Source organism: Anopheles coluzzii, chromosome 3 (assembly GCF_943734685.1).
Source record: "Anopheles coluzzii chromosome 3, AcolN3, whole genome shotgun sequence".
NCBI classification, from domain to species: Eukaryota; Metazoa; Arthropoda; class Insecta; order Diptera; family Culicidae; genus Anopheles; species Anopheles coluzzii.
The window spans coordinates 12,573,791-12,597,997 of record NC_064671.1 but is presented as its reverse complement, the minus strand read 5'-3'; the positions used below and the strand labels follow the sequence as shown (position 1 = coordinate 12,597,997).

The 24,207-nt window shown below is 44.6% G+C and overlaps 1 protein-coding gene across 2 annotated transcripts in view; it reads right to left on the bottom strand.

The window, feature by feature from the left end:
* LOC120957904 (serine/threonine-protein phosphatase 6 regulatory ankyrin repeat subunit A) overlaps positions 1–24,207 on the bottom strand; it is a 52,403-nt gene that overhangs the window by 18,218 nt on the left and 9,978 nt on the right. For both annotated transcript variants that reach the window (XM_040380346.2, XM_040380344.2), the window contains exons 3-5: positions 23,210–23,311; positions 14,166–14,267; positions 7,125–7,241 (exon numbers count right to left, since the gene is read on the bottom strand). In XM_040380346.2, the coding sequence (XP_040236280.2) occupies positions 7,125–7,241; positions 14,166–14,267; positions 23,210–23,311 (321 nt within the window). The remainder of the gene's footprint in view (positions 1–7,124; positions 7,242–14,165; positions 14,268–23,209; positions 23,312–24,207) is intronic.

Below are 24,207 nucleotides of genomic sequence, written 5' to 3'. Positions count from 1 at the left end.
AGGTGGCGGCCTGGCGCCGCTGCCGGCGGCGGTACCGGAGCGAGGCAAACATCGAGGTGGTCAGCTTGTGCATGGTGGCCCCGCCGTCCCGCTCGCGGCCACCGGGACGCACGGGGTGGTCCGGCCGTGGCCGGCCGCGCGGCTGCTGCGAGGAACGGCGCCGGACGGCGCTGCTGCTGCTGCTTCCGCCATTGCTGCGACTGTTGCGCCCGTAGCGCCTGCTGATGCTGCCGCTGGTGCGTCGCGGCTGGTCGGGCGCCGGCTCAACGGTCAGCCAGCTCCGGTCACCTCCGGCAGTCCCGGCGGCGGCGGCGGCGGCGGCACCCGGTGGCGCCGGCACCGCCTGCCCAACCCGCGCCACATTTACCTCGGTTGCGTTGGTCGCGAACGCGGCGGAGAACGAGCCGGCGGTCAGTTCGGTCGGCGATCTGGTCGGTGTGCGGGGCGAGCTGCCGTCGGTCGAGGCCCGCTCCGCCTGCTCCGCCTGGCTAATGACGGCCGCCTTGATCGGGTTAAACTTGGCGTACTTCGACTGCACATTCTGGAAGCGCTTGCCAAAGTTGGACGACATGGTCCTACCGTACCCACTGTCATATTTAAACTACTGGGGCGCGCAATTTCGTACCGATTCGCCTTGGCTTTTGCCCCGCATCGACGCGCTCCATTCGCTCGCTCGCTTCGCGCGCTCTATCGCTCCTTCCCGCTCTGTCTGTCGGGTCGGGCTTCCCCCGTACCAACCCCATTCCAGCCACACAAGACCCATCCACCGAATGGCTCCAATAAAGCGGGCCCGAAACCGAGTCCTTCGAAACGCGATTCACGCGAAAACACCCGCCCGACAAGATAAGGCGGTATCATAACTGGAGAGGGGGGAGTGAGTCGCAAAAGGAAGGGACACACACTGTTCGAACGGTTCGGTGGGCTGTGAGTGTTGTCTGTGTGTGCGAGCGTGCGATGGCATTCGGTTTTCCAATCGCGCGCCCACTGCCAAATGACGTACAAATATTGCTTTCCGTTTCGATAGTGGCTGCCATGTGATAGTGTTGGTGGCGCATCCGAACGCTCCTTCGCACAAAACCGCCGCCGACAAGGGAAGTTCGCTGCTCGGAGCAGCGGTAAGCAGTCCGATGATAGGCACACCCTCCCTATCATCGCAAGACGATCGTCCCACTCCTCCCCCCGTCGGCGGTTATTATAAGGATATTTAATTTACACCCCTCTCCACCACCCCCCCCCCTCCAGCTCCCTATTCCCTTCTTTGCTGACTTAGATTTTGCAAACACCTTCACGGAAACCCGAGACTCAAACGAGACTCGAACGAACGCGATAGTTTTTCATTTCTATCTCTCTCTCTTTCTCTCTCTCTCTTTCTTTCTGTTTGCCCTCACTCCCACTCCCCTTACTGAAAGTTTTTTGCATTAGAATGGCGGCGATTTAGCATACCATTCCGCAGCAGAGCGGTCGGTTCGCACCTTGCCAAGGACCTGCCGGCTCGATTAGTGCCGCAACCGTTGCATACATTCCGGCGCTTAACCGTGCATGCAAAGAAGGGCTCACGCGCGCGCTTCGTGATGATAATGTTCGCCCCCGTAAAGACTATCTTAACGTGGCCCTCACACACACACACACACATAGGGTGGCCGAGTTGAAGGTTCACTTGTGCACAACACCTCAATCCCCTCTTTCTTACCCCTTCCCAATCGAACTTTATTCCACGTGAAACGCCACCGAGTAACACCTTCGTTTTTTTTGGGGCAAAAAGCAATAGCAAGCAGTAGGGGCAGAAGAAGCAATGAAATGAACAATTTTTGACACAATTCACAACTTGGGCACCACGTGTGAGTGTGTGTGTGTGTGTGCCCCACAAAATCGTACACAGAAACATCAAACAATTCTAACCAAGCACTAGAAACACTCATTTTGCCCAACTAAAGCCGCTTCGTTGGTGAGTCCACAGTTCCATGTTTGGCCATTTTTTTGGGGCACCATGCATGCTCGGTTTTTTTTCTTTTGGTATGGATTGTCCGTGTGAGATAGTCCACACGGCTCCACAAGCTCCACTTCCCCCAGACCAAACGCGAGGAAGCTATCAGCTGAAATGTTTATTGCAGGCAGTTCCCTCCTACACACGCCACAGCACGGCAGGAGGTTATCTTCCAGCGCCGCTTCCTTCTTGAGCTCTTCTTCCAACGGGGGCGAATTGATAGCACCCCTTCACGCAATGGTCTCGCGGCACGGAATGCGCCAGCCAGCCGAACAACTCGGCCACCGCTCGCGACCGACCGACCCGCAACCGAGATGTCTTGCGAAGGGCTCCTTTAACGCACCCAATCTCTGCGTGTGTGTTTGTGTGTGGGTTTTGCAGGAAAGCAAAGCGGTGGAGAAGGCAAAGCGGAACTAGTACCTGGTCCCGGTAGAGCAGCTCTGCGTTGGGTTTCGCGCCGACACCACGATAGGAAGATCGCACCGGACGCGGTTTCATCGCTCGCGCGCGCTCTCTCCTAGACTGTCACCTCACTACTGAGGTGACTGGCGGGTGTGATCGCACTGTCCCAAACGGTCCCCCGCGCGTGTGTGTGTGTGTGTGCTCTGCAATGAAACACAGTAACAGGTTTCCCTCGGTTCGCAAACGCACACGCCATATGCAAACACCTTTCCACCAGCCAAGCCTTTCGACACAAAGGGAGAGCAGCGTTACACGACCGGGTTCGGGTGGCTTTGTGCAGCTTTATGGCCTTCCTCGCTGGGGCGGAAAGGGTGGATGGAAAGGGTGCAATGCAGGCGCGGGGGGTGGGTGAGTGCAATAAAATTATAAATTGCAATTTTTATGGAAAATCCCTTCGCCTGCATACAGTGCCGCACCGCAAACAGCAACGAAAGCTAGGCCGAGGAGGACCGTCCACCCGCACAGGGAAGAGTTTCTTGCTCCCGATGCACGCCCAGGTAGTAACTTCTGAGCAGTGTGTGTGTGTGCAACAGGCATGGCACGGGCTGAGCTAGTTTCCGGTGTTTCCGTGTGCAAGCTCGCTCTCGCAAGCAACAACTGCCCGAGACACGCCCGAGATCTTAATTACACGGCTCGGACCGATGGAGCAATCGTGCAACTGACCCCGCAAACTGCTTATCCGGAAAAAAACTTACGACCAACCTGTGGGTTGGAGTGCTTAGCTTAACCTTAAAAGGAAAAAGTAGGCCGCCCTCGTGCTTGGGTTAGATTTCTTCAGCACCATGCAAGCGTAACACAAGCCTTTGCACAAAACGGTGGTGTTTCCATGTGTCCCCAGGCGGGCTCCGTCGATCCAAAGGGCTTCGTATAGGTGTAGGTGACCGTCCCTCGCCTCCCCATCGCATACGTGGCGAATGTCATAAATTGCTTTCCTTACTATTTATTGCTATTGATCTAACCGAAAGGTAATCGCACTGGGTAAGCGTTCCCACTACCTGGGTAAACCCAACGGATCACACCCCTGCTTTGTGAGGGTTTAGAATTTGGGCTTTCAACGGGACCAACGTGCCTTCCAATCATGGATGGAGTGTATTGCTAGCTTGTAGACTGTTATAGAACTAAAAGAATGCAAATAGAATAACGACTGTCTCTGGACGCCCTTGCAAAGTGCTTGGAAAATTGAAATATAATAATTTATTGTGTTTGGTTGCAATTATTTTGATAAATTATTAGTTTGATGATTAAAGCAAATTGATGGAAACAACATTTGACAAGATTCAACCATACAAAGTACGAATAAATTCAATAAATAAACCTTACAGCTGCATCAATTTATTAGCCAATTCCAGCATAGTAAGGAGTAAACTTTGATGCTGCCCAATATTCTTTATATTTCCTCCTTTTATGTCCCCATCGAATTCCTTTGTGCAACAGAACTGAATTTATTGTAATTGCAAAAAATACATTCTTTCTCCATTCCAAAAAACAAGACACCAAACCATCCACATGGTTTTCATTCACGAGCGCATCGGAATTCACCTTGATTGATTGAACCAAAATCCCAACCAGGGTTGCAGGTTGTATCGATTTTACGCGCGAGCGCACACTCCCTCCCAGCCCGGTGTCAATCGTTTTGGCATTGCATTGCGATACATTTTTCGCGAGGTATAACAAACATAACCAAAAAAAAAGCACCACCCAACACAGCTGCAAAAAGGTGTGGAGTTCCAAACGTTAGGGGCATCGGTACCTCGCGCACACAATCAACTCATTAAAGACGAATCATCATTGTCCATACAGACCATCACAGTTACTAAATGAGGGGACGGAAGGAAGGTGATGGAACCACATTCCGAAGGACAATCTCCATAGCAACCAACGCTAAGGTTGAATGGTTTTGCAAGCAACCGGGGGGGCGAGAAGAAAAAAAAGGGTAAAATAAATAAACATCGAGCAACGTGTCAAATCGGGCGGTATTGATCGATCCTGCCAACCAAGCGTGCCTCGTGTACCAGCGAGTTCGGGTTTTCGGGGCTCGTGTTCGGGTTCGGGCGTTCAGTTGTGTTGTTTGCTGTAGTGGTATTAGTGATTGTGGGCCTATCAGTATTGGTGAATGTCCTCAAAGGTTGGTCTCACATCCATGTTTCCCTCTCCCCCCCTTCCGAAAGGAAACACTTGACACGCGGATGTACGATGCTTATCTGTATTTCCTGCGTCGATTGTCTGTCTGGTGCTATGTAACGATGGTGGCGGGCAGCCAGTGAGACACGCCCCGTACCAACCGGACCGGACATTACATGATTTACTACGCAAAAGCACAACTGGACGGCTTGGGATGGTTTGTGGTTTTATTTCCTTTTAGACACAAATAAACAAGGAGGTAATTTCAATGCTCGAAGTAGAGACCAACTGGATGAGCTTGTTGTAAACGATTGGTTTATGTTTTGATTATTTTTATCATTTTAAATTAAACTACTAAAATCAGTGTGATTACATGGAAATTGGACATTTATAAATAGGAAAATTGAATGATGAATATTACTATTTTTATCTTATGTATCTTAAAAATAATCATGTAAATTAAGAGTATAGAATTACCCACTAACGCTATAAAATCAAGATAAAAATATCATCGCGAAGTAGGAACCAAAAACAACCAAAACATTAGCTTGCTCCAAAAGATACTAAGATATACTTTCTTACATATTTTTCTTTTTATTTCACCTATACGTCCTAGATGGCCAAGCCCGGCCAGTACCAGCTTTTGAGACTTTATTCAGTAATACGCAGCCGGATAGTCAAGTCCTTGCTACGGAGAGACGGTCCATTCTATGCTTGAACCCATGACGGGCATGTTATTAGGTCGTTCGAGTTGACGACTATATCACGAGATTGCCCATAACTTTCTAACATAGCTGAGACGACTTACTCTAGTATTGTATTAAGACTATCCAAGCAAAATAAGCAACAAAGTAAGAAAGCAATTGAACTTTTTGAGCATCAAACAAATATATCAATTGTCATAATAAACTCCATGTTGGATTTATTCGAAGTTCGAAGAGGATTCACGTTCACTCCACTTTCAACGTTTTTCAACAAGTTATTGTTTCATTCTAACGACATCATCAGTTTTGAAAATTCCAATTTGATTCGGTTTTAGGAGCTAAATTTCCGAGATTGCCAATTCAAATAGAATATTTCAAAAAGATTTATCTTGCAAGGTATAAGCAGAAATGCTCGGTACATTTTTCATGTCCTTTATCCTTTCATGATTGTCCTTTGTTAATTTTGTTAACAATTTTACATTGTGCCATAATTGACCCTTTCCCCCTTTCGAGTTATCATCTCGGTCGTCTTTAATCTTTGTTCCACTTTGTAGATGTGAACTTAGACATTACTTAGATTTGTCTTAAGACAACATTAACATTTTGTTGTGCAACCCACATGGTTTCAATTCATTGAAATGTGCAGTATGATTCTTCTTCATGATGATTTAAGCAGTGCGACGGTCGTCAGCCAAGGGCCTGGCGTTAACGAGTACGGCCATATGTAACAAGTAATTCTAGCAGTTGGAAGAAAGCACAGTCTATTTGATATTTCAACCGATAAAGGACATATTGTTGGGGTACATTCACTATGAACCACATATGCAAAAACCTCTATTTACACAGAACATCCACCTATATCGATAGTAATGCCTCAGGTACTTATAAATGGATCCTTCGCCAGTCTGTGATTAAATATATCTATGGTCCTGGAAGGGCTCTGTTACCTATTTGGTTTTTCGGTAAGCTTTGGACCCTCATTTGAAGGTAAAAAGTGTAAATTAAGCTAAAAATTAACTCATAAAATATGCTTCACAACAACAAAATCTGCCTTGGCAAAAAAACATTGCAAAAGTAAGAATCATTTGCTCACAAAGAAAGGCAAATCCATTTCTTTTGGCCAGTGTTTTAGGTCGTTTAAAGCGCTGATAGTCTTTGCTGGACGATTACCGAATAAGAATTACATAGACACAAACAAATTAAACTATGTTTCATCAACTAAGTGCAACAGAAACTTTTGTAATATTTTCTACAATAAAAACATTCAAAACATAATCCAACCGTTTGCATGTGTGAAGAAGTGCAATTTGCACGTTTCAAATAATCTTGCAAAGCAATCGCCATAAACCTCCGTAGGTACCAGTCCTCTGTTTATTCGATATTCAAAAGCAACTACGTTTGCCCAAAACGTACCCAACGATGCACAACACAGTAGTACACACGGGCCACCTCTTTCGAATTGCATTAGTCGCTAAATTTAGGTCGCAGGACCAGTTACTTTCGCGGCACCAGCAACCTTCTCTACACACATAACACATAAAGGAAAATTGAATTTTCACCTTCCCAACCCACCCAAAACCCCATTACAAAAACACCTGTCAATCGTGGCCCAGTTTCCCCCCAACCCACCCCGTCATTGGGACTACTTTGTATAACTGAGACGATCGTTTTCTCATTCTCCCCAACCCAAAATATCCTCACCAAATAACAGAAAGCCCGACACAAATACAATTCGCAGAAAGGGTGTGAACCAAAATTGCTTCCTACCAAATGTTTGCCTCCAGCTCCAACCATACTCGCCGTCGACGTTGTTGGACTTCTTTGCGTACAAAAAACCGTTTATTCATACTTACACCATCAGTCTTTGTTCGTATGTCCTTACCGGCCGCCGTTAGCAGCGCGCGTAAAATTGCCGTCGCCGTTCCGGTCTGTCTGCTAGCTACCAAATGTACGGCCGTTTGCTGCCGCGACTGTTGGGCAATGGATCGGGATAGGAAGCCAGGGATAGGTAGTGGAAAGTAGAAAAATTACATGTAATTAGTAACAGGGCATGGCGCTGATTTGCTAATTGTCTTGAAACTGAAAGAAGCGCAAAAATTAAACTACAATTTCACTACGAAAAAACGGACGATCCATCAGAGAGACACGGCAAGAGAAGGGAATACTCGTACACCATGATCCATTCACGGACGGCAGCTCAATTCGGCGGCAGCTCTCAGGAGACCTCGCTACTTACCCCCTGCTGCTCCTGCGGTTGCAGCTGGCCAACGAAATTTTCATCCTCGAGCAGAAGCTTCTGGAAGAATTTGAAGAAGGCTTCCTCTTTGGCGTGCGCCTCCTCTTCGTAGGCATTCAGTATCAGTCTCTGCAAGAAGTGTGTGTGTTGTGTGAGTTTGTCAAACGCAATGTGAATGTGAATACACCCCGTACGGATGAATGAATTGGATTCGTGTTTGTTTGGAGTAGATCTCTTCCTTTTTGGAGCAAAACAATAACCCTGCCAACCAATTGAGATGCCATCCAGAATCGTCCCCCAGAATGGAGAAAGCAAGAGGAAAAGAGGACTTTTGAAACTAAACAAAATCATTTCAGAATTAAAAGCTACTATAATGCACACACACACAAACACACGCGCAACCTACAGCGACATCCTCGAACGTGAGGTCACGATCGTCACCAGTGTCCATCACTTTCTGCACCACCGACTTCATCTTCAGCTTGCCCTTGAGCTTCTCCATCGCGCACCGGTCAGTTTGCACCGTTTGCACCAGCCACACAACCGTCAGCCCGAGTACGCATTCAAACTGCACCAAGCTGCCGCGAACCGAAGCGTCCTGACACATTGCCACCGCTCAACTGATACACCAAGACGCCACTGTTGCTGTTACGGTTGCATACTTTTGGGCGTTTTTAGCGCCGAGAGTACCTTCATTATTGGGTTTTTGGAAGGGAAAGTCCCCCGAGCAGGGGGAAGGGATAGTTTTGCCAGTTTCAAACTGGAACGAACAGCGAAAAGCACTACGTCGAAACCTAGGCTTCGAACCCGTTTACATCGTGTCTTCGCGCATCGATTTGTTGGCGCTCCCTATTGACTGTCCCTAGTAAAATGAAACTTTCCACCAGCCAGCCACTCAAAAAGGCGCTTTCGATTATCTGTTTTGTAACGAAGACGAAGGAGAAGGCGTACGCTCTGGCTGCCTCATCCCTTAAGTTTTACACACAGTAATCTGGGTCACCAACTGTCTCGAACAAAAAAACCTCTCCCTTCGGCAAAAAGATCATAAATTTGTGGCCCCAAGTCGCTATTTATTTATTTCACTTCCGCTTTCGATTGACTTTTATTAGACTCGGGTCGATTTGTTTGTGCGTTTTGCTTTCCACACAGACACACACACACACACAACTAAAACAACTGGGCGACGCACTTTCAGTCCACTATAGCCCGTTCCACACTGGTTCGGTTATCGCACAACGACAAGAAAAACCGCGCCCTAGGATGCTCTGACGACCGAACAGAACAACCGTCCATCATTCATCGGGTGCTTCTTCGGCGGCAATGGCCGGATGGCCATCGGCGGCCCACACTTACCCACGTATCCGAGTGATGCAAGTCGAGTAGCTTCGCGATCAGCTCCATCCGAGCACTGAGCGGCGCGCCGAAAAGTCTGCAAGTGCTACGACCCCGGGCGCAAAGTGGAAAACTTTGCCTAGCGGGCTAGTCCCGCCACCAAAACCGCCCCGCATTTTCGCATTGGCAGACACATGGTGCTGTGCTGTCGGTGCTTTCGGGCTACAAATTACACCTAAATCCTTCCCCGCTTAACCATTTTGCACACCGCGAACCGAGGTCCCCTTTTCCTTTCCCAAGTGGTGCGGCGTAAAGCGGCGGAACCGTCGATTATACACGCTGCACTGTTGGCACTGTTTGTGTTGATCCTCCTGCGCCACCTCACCTTTTTGCAGGGTAAGAAGGGTGGAAAACCTTCACTCAAATTTGGCGCTAAATGCATTTAGAGAAAGTGGCGCGAAAGCGTACGTGCCCGTTGACTTTAATCCTTTGCCAACAGCGTGGACGTGTGCAGCCATTTCCGACACGTTTATCGGGCAAACGAGCAATGGCAAAAAGGTGGTTGGTTGTTCGTGTTATATGGAAACGTATGCCAACCGTGAGGCGAGGTGAAATGAGGATTAGGGGAAAATACAACCGAGCTGTATTGAGCAATGACACGCGGCGTGTACCAGTGGTGGGATACGTAGACCGGGGAAAAAGGTGTGGCCTATATTTAATGCACACACGCGGGCTATTTTCAGCACAAACCTTTCGTGCAGGAGGTTTTACGATTTTATACACAAATTTTAACAAAATTTAGAATTTATGATATTTTACGTGCATACTTTAAGGCGTAGTAATGTTGCAGACATATTGAATAATTGATAACTAACACATTAGTTAGTTTACATTAATAACAAACGTTGGATTGCTTTGAAAACCATGATGCAATAATAACAATATAGATAGAAGCAGTTTAAGAACAGGTATCAAGAGTATGAAAATAACAGTGTTGTTTGTTGGAGCTTTTTGAATTAAGCTTTAAAGTCAACATTAATTATAATTCTCAATTAATTTCGTACTCAACATTCAAGAAGCATTATGGCATAGTCTGGAATATGGGAACATCCGCTGAATTCAGATTAGATATTCCAACAAATTGAATGCATAGTTGATTTTTAAGGGTAGTCAATGTATTCTTTAAAATTGAAAATAATACTGAGTGCAAAAAGAAACAAACTTTGACTAATTATTTGATATGTGATGTATGTGATATGTGAAGTATACAAAATAAGTATACATAACTTAAAATACCAACATTGAAATTGCATAATTAGAAGATATTTTGTGCTTGTACGCAGATGCGTAGATGAAGATAGGTTATATATTAACAGAAAACAATTTTGATTTTACAGTAACAACTTAATTACAAATAGGTGACCAAAAACTATCAGGTTGCTCCTAAAACTAGATACTTTCATTTCCAAAAATTGGAGAGTAGATCTTTTTTTTAATTTGCTGAGCCTATGTCTACAGCATCCTTAAGTATTAAAATTACGTTGTGCTTAGTTAAAACCGTTCTACTTTATATTTGGTAATGGACCGTGAACGCTTTTCGAAGACATTGCAAGCCGCACGTACAACTTCATTCGGCAATTTTTCCAAAATATTCTTCAAACGATGCTTCTTTAACTCCTAACACAAATGCTTAATGTTGTCGAGCTTTCCTAGCATATGTTCCACAAAAAATCAAAACACAAAATCAATGACAGCAGGCTATTCAGAAGAACTGAGGAAGTTCTCCTTATACCATTCCTGAACAATAGAAGCCTTATGGGCTGGAGCTGAAGCCTGTTTAAAGCAAAAACAACAATCTTTTACATACAATGAATTAATGCAAGCCTTCAAATGGCTTTTCTCTTGACAATTTCTCTTTTGTAAATATCACTAAAAAGAGTGCCGTTCGACTGCTATTTAACGGCTGGTATATCTCAAAAACATGGTCTATAAATACGATCATCATGCTTGCTCGAAGATACCTCCAAAGTAATCAATGTTTCGTCCAAAAACTAATCTTGTTACCAGCGTGCGTTTTCGGCAGCTACCGAGAGCTTACAAGCCTCCTTCTAGTTGAATCCATTGTAGATGTTTATAGCTGAACTGAAAACTGACTTCTTTATTTCTAATAAATTGTACACAAGACAATCTGTGCAACAATTATCATATATTTGACACTCGTGGCATACTTCCGGACACCAACAATGGTATGAGGTCACCTTCCACCGATTGGCGACGGATCTGGAAAAACGTCAGCAGCTTCAAACTAACATCACATCAACGGTCGATGCTGTACTTGCTGGTGCACAGCAAGGTCTCGATAGGAAGAATCGTGCTTCCTCAGCCTACTCATTCTGCTCCAGGGTAGAGACTCCGGAGCACAGATTTGCCCTGTGCTCAAGGGTATCTAGTGCTTGGAGCATCAATGCTTGGAAACAACAGTTGGAAACAACAATGCTGTGATTGATGAAGAAATCCTTAAATGTTCATTGTAAAACCTGTACTTCGCCTTACATGTACTCCACTTTGCATTTGTTTTAGAAATAGATTTTAAGTTGTCTTCAATGAACAATTTTTATAAAAAAGTGACAGCGATCACAACAAAGGGGCAATTGAATACGTGTATCACCTTTTCATTACCCTAGTCTACACCTCCGTTTGGAAAGTTTGCATACAACATCTACCAATCATAGTCTAGGTGGCCTCGTACGTGGTCTAGCTTACAGCGCCGAAAAAAAGTAGTTCAGACATATTCTACGGTGATCTCTGTACTCCAAAGTATACTTTTCCATGCAAATCAATACAAAATTGCATTAACTCGCCGATGAAATCATTAAACTGTAAAACTAGAATAAATCTAATTTTCATGGAAAGACATTTTATTAAATCTAATAAAAACACACAATTGTACTTCCTTGTTGACGTCTTCGGTTAAACAAATCTAGTTAAAACTAAACACCTTCTCTTAAGTTGCTTGCTAATCGCCTGAGGGCATGTGCATAATGATATATTGTTTTGTTTATTCACTAAATTAGGCTAATACGTAATTGTGCTAATAATGGAAATAAAAGTTCAACTAATCTATATAAAAGAAAACAAACACTCAATTTAAATAGGACATTTGAACGTTCGCTCGCTACTGTAAAAGTAACGCCATAACAATTGAGCAATCATTCCACTTCCTGTAACACGAATCCATCCATTCCCCATTTGCGATACGGTCACGGTGCCTTTCTTCACATCACCCCTTTGTCTTACCTTGATCTTCCACCCCTTCGTACCCGACATGCCGGAGCGCATCATTCCCAACGCTAAGCAGTAACAGACCGCTTCAACATAGCCGCGCAGCTGCTGCACCACCTTCCCGAGCCACCCGAGCGGCAGCCCGGGCTCATAATCTGCTAGCACCGACGAGTTGCACACGGAGGAGGGAAAACCATCCACCATAGTCCACTGAGACAGCCCGCTCTATGTACGTGTGTGTGTGGGTGTGGGTGTGCTGTGTTGTTTGTCGGTATGTAAAACTGCCCCAAGCGCGAGGGGTCAAACACGTGGCTTTGTTTTTATTTACTTCATGGCCCACCACATCCCGACATCTTTGGGAAGTGGATGGAACCACAGGAGCTCGACCGAAGTTACAACGAAATGCCGCAAGAGGGCGAACTCACAAATTCAAACTCACTGTTTACTTCCAAACGCGGACTTCACACTTCACTCACAAGCCGTTGATCGTTAGACACGATTGTAACCTAGTCGTTACTTTCACCAGGCACCAAGCGACTGTACACTGCTACCGTTGCACATTTGCAGCACTGCACTTTGGTTCAGTGTCACCATTCCTGCCGCACACAAAACATTCCCTTACATAATGCAGGCACAATCTGTACTGGTCCCTTTGCCCGAAAGCGCGCAGTACCGGGGCCCCTTTCCTGCCCGGGCCAAGGGCAAAAAACAATGAACCACCTTTCACTACCCACTCTTTGCGTCACTTTGAATTAGATTCCCTGGCGCGTCGACCGACGGAATCAGTCACGACGCGCGGTCCCCGACACAAGCGACGCGTCTACGATGCCAAACAGCCGAACTTCAACTAAATTGAAATAAGTTCCATCTTTTTTTGCAGCATTGAAATTGAAAATATTACCCGCCATGCTTACCCCGGCCCGCGCACAATCACGATGTGCCTGCTGCCCGCAACGGCTTATTGCCGACAAAATGGAGCGAACAAATATACACACACACAAAAAAACGATATAGACATGACACAGATAGTGCGAGCGAGCGAAACAGAACACGTTCCCCCGCCGAAACGGCAAACAACAACCGACGCCAGCATAAAGCAACGACAAATCAATGTCGCTTCGGCGTCGACTGGTATTGCTTTGTTTTGTTTTGTTTTTTTCTCTTCTTTATTTCGGGGGAAGCAAACACACAGGCCGACTGTTTGGGCCCTTCCCTCCACCGAAAACCCGTAGCCGAGCCGGGTTTGTACGTTGAGACATCAAAAGAAATATCGTTATGTCCGCCCGTGCTTACCCCGTGGCATCGCGCGGGCACCGATTGCAGTATGATGGTATGCAGTCCGGCCCCCCCACCCCCCCCCCCCCCCTGTAGCAAAACCGTATACCATAGTGTTGGTGTTGTTTTGGGTGTAGCAGTCGTGTTGCTACCTGTTTATCGCTTGCAAATATGGATAAAATTCTGTGCTTTTTTTTCGATGAGTGTGTGTGATACAGGGAAAATGTTACGAGGAAACCGGAAGTGAAATTTCTTCCGTAACAGCCTAGCATAGGCAGATTGTGCATGTGAGGGGAGCAGTGAACATGTGCATGTGTATTTTGGGATAGTGTAACGCATGGTTAGGGGTCAAATAAAATATGCATATATGGTGTCATAACAAATGGAGGGGTTTCTTTTACAAGGAGTTTCAGTTTTGTTATAGCAATTCAGGGGGAAAATGTCGTACGCATGTAATAAAAATAAATATTTTTTTTCCTAAAAATTCTTACAAAATGATAAAATTTTTGCAGCATAGAAGGTTTTTAAAAAAAGTCTAATAAATAAAAAAATAAATCAAAATTAACAAAAACTTTATGAGCACAATGGAGACGCATGGTCCTTTACGATGGAGGCGCATAGTGGTTCACGTTTTTCCCCACTAAAATGTCACTGTGAATCATCAGGTGTCATCGATCACGCATACCCGTAAGTGTCTCTGATGGATCGTCCACTATTTTATAGATTTTTTTTAAATGTACACAACATCAATAAGCATCATTTTACTTACCCCACCAGTTGAGTATGGGTCTACTCCACGCTTTTGTAAAAGTAATTTAACTACATCCTCTCTAGAGTACATGGAAGCAATATGTATCACATTGTAATTGTCCTGAAATTGGAGAAAAAGGATAAATCAATAAATTATTTCTACATATTCTCAGTGTTAAGAGCAATCATAACGTGTTTCAAGTATTGGTTTTCAACCAACCCCCGTGATAAATGTTTCAATATTGAAAGGCTAAACCTAAACCTTATTATGAAAGCGCTAAAATAGCTTGCTACAAAAGTCTTTTGTTATTAGAATAAAAGAGTTTCAGCTCTATTGTTAGCAGACGTTTATTTGGGAGCTTATCGCTTAAAAGCATCTATTCATACCATACACACACACACACATACACACAGCTACATGCACACAAACCGTGCAATGGGATTATGCATGTTTTCATGTTTAAACCGTACAACAACAAGCCGGACGGTACAACCGAAACCATTTCCTTTCGTATATTATTACTTGCTTATCACCCACTAAAGATCAACAGCGCTCTCTTTTTCATGTTCAATCTGAAAGCTCACGCGAGATGTTAATTTCCCAAGAAAAGCAACTTGCACCAGCAACTCGAAATGGAGCGGCTCGAAACGAAAACAGTGAAAGGTCATATTTTTGGCGAACATGGCTGCTTGTTGAGTGTGTGTGTGTGCACTCTAGAAATTACACGCTTTATCGGGAGCGAGGATCAAACGCTAACCGTGACTATGAATGCTGTTTGTTCCATGAAAAGAAATTCCTTAAAAAGGTTGTTAAATTGTATTATTCATCATTTTAATTCACAGAATCAAGCTTAAAAGCAGTAAAATCTCACAAAAACCTTCTGCATGCTGCTGGCTAATCACTCTGAAAGCTCACATTAGCAAACCCATATCAATCAAAAGCCAATCCCTGCATCCGGTAATTTAAACCCAGCGTTTGAGCCTCCCAATGCCAATCCGGCCAGAGTCCATTTCCATTAACCTAAAAACCTTAAAAATTCCCCCCCCCCCCACTTACCACATGGTTGGCGCGCTTCGATGACGGCAAATGGTTCTAATTAGAAAAGAAAGCATGCTGTTTTTTTTTGTTTTTGCTCCACACATCATCCGGCACACAAAACTCCGGCTCCACGCGAGAAAGGTGCGCCAGCAAAACCACCGCCAAACATGCAAAGTTCATCCGAAGCTCACTGGGTCGGTCGGTAAGGTTAAGCGAAAATAGGCCCATCACATTCGACACACGATCAAAGCTTTGCAGTTGAAACTACCTCGAGGCTGCGAGATTGCCTCGACACGCGACAAGCCATCCTTGAACTCGAAATGCTCGAAGCCCCGAAGCTTAAGATTTTATTTCCAAAACATCCAAACACCATTGCCTGCAAACGATGCTTTATCTTATCAATTGTACAAAAGTTCACTTTGCAATTAAAAACCCCCAGCTCGCCCAGTCCCAAATTTGGCATTTAAACACGTCTGCCGAATTCACCACTGCGGCTAAATATGCTAAATAGGATGTGAAATAAGGATGAAGGAAGGTGTTTTAGCTTCCTTCCACTAGCGTCCAGCGTTCGGGACGTTATTTATGGGCGCAGGGAACGAAATTTGATAAACCTTTGCCTTCCGTGGCGCTTTCCTGGATTTATTTTTAAAATCCCTTTTTGTTCACCCAGCCACAAGATAAGCTTCCCTGGGCAAAACGGAAACGGTTAGTGTAGTAAAAAGAAAACCCAATTTTTGCGGGGAAAACACGCTAAACCTGTTGCGCTAAAACCCAAAAATGCCATGTCCATGCCGGACCCCAAATCTCTAACCACTTTTGCCCCTGTAATGATTGTGATGACGATCATGCAAATGAGCCGCGTTCCGTGATTGCCCCAACCGTGTTGAGCATGCTGTGACCGGGACCACAAAGGCAAAACGGCGTCCGAAGGCAAACTTTGGCTTGCAGCACGAATTATACTACCACTTTTCGCTTATATACTACTCCGTGTAGTGGATTTTGTTGTGGCTACCCTCCGGCGCTTAGTGTTTGTGAGCTCGGGCAAACATTCTACGCCTCTCGCTCTAGCACCGTCGCTAGGAAACTTTGGCCCCCTTTCGCATGTGTTTGTGTTGCTTTGTGCTGAAAGAGGGGAAATTTCCCGACCAACACTGTTTCAAACGGTACGCTGCTCTCGTATGTGTTTGTGAATTTTCACCAGCAAACAAACAAAAAAAAAAGCAGCACGAGGCACCAAACTTTCTTGGTGACAAATTGGAAAGTTTCCACCGACCGACGCGCTTATCGGTTGATCTTTGTCGATAAAATAATTCCAAATAATGTGCGTTGCTTTGCAAAATGGAATCGATAAAGTTCAACTATTTCGCAATCGGCCATCGACTTGTCTGGAGGACAGTGATTTTTTGTGGAATTTAATTCAAAGTCAAGACACTCTTAATAATTTAAATCAAAAAAGCCAATTAGTCGCAATTGATGATCCAATTTTTCTACCAGTAATTAGAAGACATGATAAAGTGCTCGTTACCAAACGGAAATGACAATCCTCGTTTGCTAATCTGCTTATGACAAAGCTCCCCATCATTAATCCATTTACTTGACCTTCTCGCACGACACATCAACGCTGCTCCGGAACCCCTAATCTTTCCACCAATAAATCATAGTCCAATTTCTATGAATCATCCCTCGCGCCGTCAGTCATTGGGAGAGGCATTGATGTATCCCTTACTTTGCTATCTTTCCCTGCAAGACATCAACGCCCACTAAGCGAGCGCCCAGCCTGTCACACAATTGTCTCCTACCTCGTGCGACCACACACAACGAACCAAACAACAACAAAAATGATGTCAAGGTAGTACCACCCACAGCCCGTTCATCAACGGGCACCGAAACGAAAAGACCTTACTCGCTGTCACAGCCACCGGGGTGTGCTGCCCCTAATGATAGAAGACACGGCTGGCCGGCTGGCCGGCTGGCACCCCTTGAAAAATCTCCCGTCTAACCGAAATTGAAATTGATGTCGGTTGTGTCCGGTCCGGGATGGTGGGGAGAGTGTAATTTTATGCTTTGCATTTCACGGCTACCTGCCTTTTGTGGGTGTGGTGTGGGCCACCCGGGGAGTGAGCTGAAAATCCTTGAAGCTCCGGTGGCAGAAGGAGTTCGGCGGCTGGTCAACTTGTTGATTGATTTCGCGCACGCATGCAATGTGCACGGTACCGTTCCACAGGAGTTGCAGCGGCAGGATCAATATTGCCAATGTTCAAACATTTTTGGTGGTGGATTTGTAACAACAACGATCCCACCGATGGGAGTGACATTTTGGGGACTGGATATAACTTTCTTGTTCAAACAAAGAAATCACACTTTAACAGTCAAACATGACACAGTTTGATCAGTTTTAAGTATTTACTTTATAATAAGAACCAAGGTATAATGGTTCTAACCTATTTTTGTTACATAATTATTGATGGACTGTTCGAGCGAGCCTACATTTGTCATTTGCACTTACCAGACGATTGTTTTTACTACAACAAACAATATTTTTTCCACTGAGGCAGTGCTTGACGAAAGGCGCACGCAACTTAATGATCGTGAAATCAAAACAAACCATCGCCAAAGAACGGACACTACACTCACACAATCGCACGGCTATCATGTCAATCCTACAGGGGTCGCCTGCCGTAATAATATTGACGAATTATTGTTCCTGTACCAAAACGTTAGAGGATTGAAATCTAAATGCAATCAAGTATTTGACTATGTTTCTACAACCCACTATGACGTTATTATCCTGACTGAAACATGGTTGGATTCAACGATTGATTCCTCGGAATTGTTCCCGGATAATTATACAGTGTATAGAACAGACCGCAGCAGCAAAAATAGTAAAAAATCAACCGGTGGCGGGGTTCTTATTGCCGTTGCTTCACACCTACGTACAATACTTTGTCCTACACAGGATACCGTTGAGCAACTCTGGGTAAGAGTTTATGGTAATAAACGTACTTTTATCACGGGTGTAGTGTACATTCCTCCAGATTTAGTAAACAACACTACTACCATGCAAACTATCTGCTCCACCATAGATAATATTGCTTGTGCAACCACCGATACGTTTTTCCTATTCGGGGATTTTAACTTCCCCAATCTTTCCTGGAACACCGATGATTCTAACGTTCCTGCACTGCGAATCAATTATGAGAATTCACGAATTATGGACAACTGCCGCTCTTTGCTTGACTGCATCTATAGTAATAGGCTTTCTCAGATCAACTTTATACCTAATGCATCGAATAACATTCTCGATCTCATAATTGTCTCTGACGAGATCCTACATTATTGTGCCCCACCGGTGGTGTCACCCTTCCCTATGGTTGCCGTTGATGTTCATCATCCTCCTGTTGAACTACACTTAACTGGTGCTGGCAATACAGCTCGTTCCTGGCGTTCTACCGCACCAAACCGTGAGTCCGGCACACGTAACTACAGGCGAACTAACTTTATCCGTCTAGCTGAACTGCTTCAATCTACTGACTGGTCTTTCCTGGAAGGTAATCCGGATGTTAACTCAGCATTGGAACTATTTAACACAACACTACTGGCGCTTTTATCTGATTGCTGTCCTCTAATGCCACCGCGTCGCAGTCCACCATGGTCTGATGCACGTTTACGCCGTCTAAAGCAAAACAAAGCGTCATGCTTTCGCTTTTACAGTACAAATGGTACACAACACTCCAAATTAAGGTTCATTGCTGCCCATAATGTATATAGAAGCTATAACAGACAACTTCATACTCGTTATCTCATTCGAGTGAAATTCTCGCTCATCAGACACCCAACACGATTCTGGAGGTATGTTGAATCAAAACGCGGTAACAGCTCGCTCCCCGATGTTCTCACATATAACAACGTCTCCACAAGCAGTAAGGAAGGCATGTGCAACTTATTTGCTGATCGTTTCAAGGACTGCTTTACTACGGATGATGCAAGCTTATCATTAGAAGCAGCTTTAAATAATGTGCCCCGTGATGTTGTTGACATTGATGTACGCGATATTATTATCTCGGTAGATACTGTACTACGTGCTCTGCAGCAGGTCAAAACCTCATACAACCCTGGACCCGATGGTATTCTTACGGCAATTCTTGCCAAATGCCGCGAATTTTTAGCAGAGCCTCTGTCTCAAATCTACCAACTCTCTTTTGCACAAAGTACTGTACCCACGGCCTGGAAATCCTCTGTGATGTTTCCGGTGTACAAAAAAGGGGATAAAAACTCTGCTGAGAACTACCGCGGTATAACCACCTTGCCTTCTTGTGCCAAGGTGTTTGAGATCGTCATACAAAACTCGCTAATGTATCACTGTCGTTCTTATATTTCTACACGCCAGCATGGTTTCTTTCCTCGACGCAGTGTTACCACAAACCTGGTGGAATTCGTCTCCAACTGCCACGCAGCCTTTACTTCCGGAGCTCAGATGGATGCAGTATACACTGATCTTAAGGCTGCGTTTGATCGTGTGAACCATCGCTTGCTGTTGGCTAAGCTCGCCCGGATCGGTCTCTCTACTCCGCTGGTGAATTGGTTCAGGTCCTATATCTCTGAACGTAGCTACTACGTACAAATCGATGGTGTCTCCTCTAACGTTTTCGAGAGTTCATCTGGCGTCCCTCAGGGCAGCAACTTGAGACCACTGCTGTTCTCGCTTTTTATTAACGACGTCACACTGGCCATTACGGAAGCAGATTGTCTGCTTTATGCGGATGATGTTAGGCTGTTTCGTATCGTACGGAACACTTCCGACTCTCTTTCACTGCAAAGATCGATTGATGTTTTCTCTGACTGGTGTATCAATAACGACCTGCTAATTTCTGTTGATAAGTGTACGTCAATGTCTTTCTTTAGAATAGCTAGTCCGATAAGGTATATCTATAGCATATCAGGGACACAACTACCGCGGTGCAATACGGTCAGGGATTTAGGAGTCACCCTGGATCGCAAACTAGATTTCCGACAACATTACTGTGATATTTTAGACAAAGCTAACAAAATGCTAGGATTTATTCGTCGACATTCGAGAGAACTCAATGACCCACACTGCCTGTTAACTCTGTATAAGTCCTATGTTCGTTCCATCCTCGAGTTTAGTTCTACAGTTTGGTGTCCATTCTCTAGTGTTTGGTCCAATAGAATAGAAGCTGTCCAAAAGAGAGTTACTCGTATTGTCCTACACTTCACTCCGTGGCGTAATGTAACCCCTCGTCCATCGTATCATACTCGTTGTTTGTTGTTTGGTCTGGACACACTTGCTAGGAGACGTGATAATGCCCAATGTACGTTTTTGTCCAAACTTATTGTCGGTGAGATAGATTCGCCAGAACTACTGGCTAGGGTCAACATAAGTGTCCCTCCTAGAGTGTTCCGTAACTACAGACTAATAAGAACTGACTTTACAAGACGTGCATACAGCGAGAACGACCCAATGACTGCGATGGCCCGTAAGTTTAATCAGCGTTACATTTTATTTGACTGGCACCTACCTACTAGATTCTGTTGATCCGTCTTGTCATTGTACACTGCGTTAGTTATTTAAGTTTTAGTTTTAATTCAGTGATAAGGCCGCTTGTTTGGCCAATCACTTAATACAATAAACAATACAATACAATACAATTTGTTAACATTACTTACATTCTTGTTTACAAGTGCCAAAAGCAAATCACATTTCATTAGCCACGTTTTCACTAGGGATATTCTGCTAGAAAATATCTGTGAAAACACACTTTTTCACTGAGGTAGGGCAATTCTAGCAGCCTTTCGCGAATCTTTTTCGATTTTTACCAAGGACCATGTTTTATATTGGTGTTATATGGTGCATTTCTTACAACAAGTACCCGTATTTTACGATTTATTTATTTTAAATTACGATGATTGTATTAAATTCGTAGAATTGAAGATTCGTGGTGTGTGAACACAAAAATATTGGCAAATAATTTTTACTGATGGAAGCGAAAAGATTCACAAACAAAGATTTGACTACGTACTTGAAACTTACTTATTCTCTTATATCACACACAGCTACACTCGGCTGTGGGTGTCGGTTTAAAAGGATCAACCACGATTTCAACATGTTCTCTTGCAACTGCGTCGGAAGTTTGTTAGATAAATTCGGTATATCTACTAATTTATCAAAAGGCTTATACTTATGAGCTCGATATTAGTAATAAATCAAACATTTTTTTATCTCTGCCTATCCTTTAATAATTCTAATGAGTTATAATTGATAGAACATAAGAAAATTAGACAAAAACCAGATACGTTACTAATGGTCATGAATAGTCATCAATAAAATGCATTTAAAGTGTTCAGGTGCCCTTACAAGAATTGGAGTCCGAGACATAATTTAGTAGGCAAACAAGTACAGTAGGATCAAGCTACTGAATGACTACTAAGAATGACTACTAAGCTATTATTTTTTGAGAATATGTTGTAATTATAACTATGGATTTAATTGTTGAATTAATCCTTTTTCGTTAGAACAGAGCCACAACCTCTCAATCAAATCAAAGTGACACCTTTATTTATTCACTCGACAGTGCAACAATATCTTAGGATCTTCCTTCAGAAACATAATTAAAAAAGGATAACCATAACCGTAACTTAGTCTTGATTGCTTCAAGAATCGAATTGGTGGTGCAATCGATCCCAATTAGAAATTGATATCCAATAGTAGATTGTTCATGTCGGAGCAGCAGGCAATCCCCCGAGGAAGAACATTTCATAAAACTGTTAATTTAATAAGCTAAGATTACAACAACCACGACTGGCAAGATTCTGAGAAGCAGGTCCTTTTCTCCCAAAAAAGGAAGGTCTACTTGGACCAAGACTTTGTATTAACACTTGTTGTAACGTTGTACATGGAAAGCGATATGTTTCAAGCGACCCTCTTTCGAGCACAAACCGAAAAAAACACGCCAGTGGAGCAAGATAAACATCAAACTCAGAAATAAGCAGGAAGTACCGACTCCAGACAACACAAAATTACACATAAACTGTCAAAACGTCATGTGCGAAGGACAACAGTGTAAGCTAACTAGCGATAACTAACGACTAAGCAACTACGCACACCCACACACACACGCGAAGAGACTGCCGAACGAGGTCATGGTCCGAACAGTCAGTGGGTCAGACAGACTAGAAGGTTTGTTCTTGGAACAAATCGATCGTATTTTTTTCCAAAAATATTATTATTGAACAAAAACTGTGGGTAAATTTCTTTAAAAAAGTGATCTTCTAGATACTTCTGCCTGCGTTGAGTATCATTTGTCAGCGTACCAAATCAGCCCATCAACCAAATCAGTTCATTTGCATCACCTACGCAAACCCCACCAGAAAGTGGGTAAAGTTCACCGAAGTGAAAAAAAGTATTTCAAGTGCTCACGATTCGGTTCAGGTTCGATCCGTACGTCAAATGAGAGGGAAAGAAACGAACAAAACGTATAAAAAAAACTAACTGATTTCTTCCCTTTTCGTGGGTTTCATTACCACGAATACGCTTACGCCACCTTCGTTCGTGAGAGGCGGTTAAAGGCGAGCGCGAGCGTAAGCGATAACGAATTAGTTTTATTTCCAGCACCCCACGTCGTCCTTATCCAGGTGAAGTTCAACGAATGCTCGAACCAAATATCCTCCCTACCCTCATGTCGAACCGGTGGCACAGGACGGACCTTAGATGACCTGTAGCGTAGGCTACTACCATGCGTCATGCCAGCGAGCTAGCCAGAATTGACTGTTTTATTACTTCACCCGCCATGGAGCCTATGCTAACGGACAGCCGAGCTTGTTGGCGGGTGTGTGCGTGCCTTATCGGCGTTTTATGCCCAATTGCGGAATGCATTCGTTTGAAACATTTGAAGGGCACAGGATTGGGCGAAGGATTTTCCCACCATTGCGAAATACGTCCAACGTCGTCCGGATCAAAGAACAAAGAAATCAAGGAACTCCGCTTGTCCACTACACTAAATACTCACATTGTTCCGGGCGCCGACGTCCGACCCGAGCTCGATCATCCGGTCCAGGATGGGCGTCCGATTATCCTTGACGGCGAACATCAGCGGCGTCATGCCGGTGGCCTGCGGGAGAACGGGAAGAACAAAGAGCAAACATTCCAGATCAGTAAAACGCGAGCAATTGTTAGCGCAATTTAATTATTCAGCGAATTCAGGGAAGGAGTTTAAAATTGGTCAATAATAATGGCTTCCGGGAGGTAATATTTTTCAATCCCCAGGTCCGTCCCAGCGACATCAGGACGCGACAGTTTTTCCTGCACGGTGTGTTCCACATTTTGCTGCCGTTCCCGCTACCCTTCTTCCCGATTCCTCTTGCCGGTTGCCATTTTCTAGTATCTGGTGGCCTAGATCTTGCCGAGACTTTTGCCGTGATTCGTGTGTTTTGAAGCATTTCTTGCGTAGTTCGGCCACTAACGCACGCCCTGGGGAGGCGTCTTTTTGCATGCTACACAAGCCACCGTACGCCACAAATATTCCATGCGTCACTACTAGCGTGCAATCTGTTATTTCATCTACTTCGAGGGAAGTGGGGCTTCAAACCACACCACGGCATGAGCCATCAGTCAGGTCCGGTCAAACGGTTCGTTCGTTCGTTCGTTGACACAGTTGACCAAGTGGCTTTTATAAGACTCTTTGTTTTTCACTCCTTGCTAGCTTGGGGTGCATGAGGTGAACAAAAACAACCTCATTTTTAAAACGCACGAATGAAAAACCCCAAACTTCTTAAGAAAGCAGCCTGATCTCGTGGAGAATGGTTTATGGGTTTTTGGAACGATGGCGTAGGCTCTTCCCGGTTTCGTTGCATTCAACAAACGGCGCACCGTTTCAGAGTTGCGTTTTTAGAATATGCAAATACCGGGAGCCACTTCGGGTTGCTGCTGCTGGTCCACTGGTTGCTATTTCGGTTTAATTTATTCCCCATTCGTGTTTTGCCCACTCTGCAACGCACTGCTGCTGCT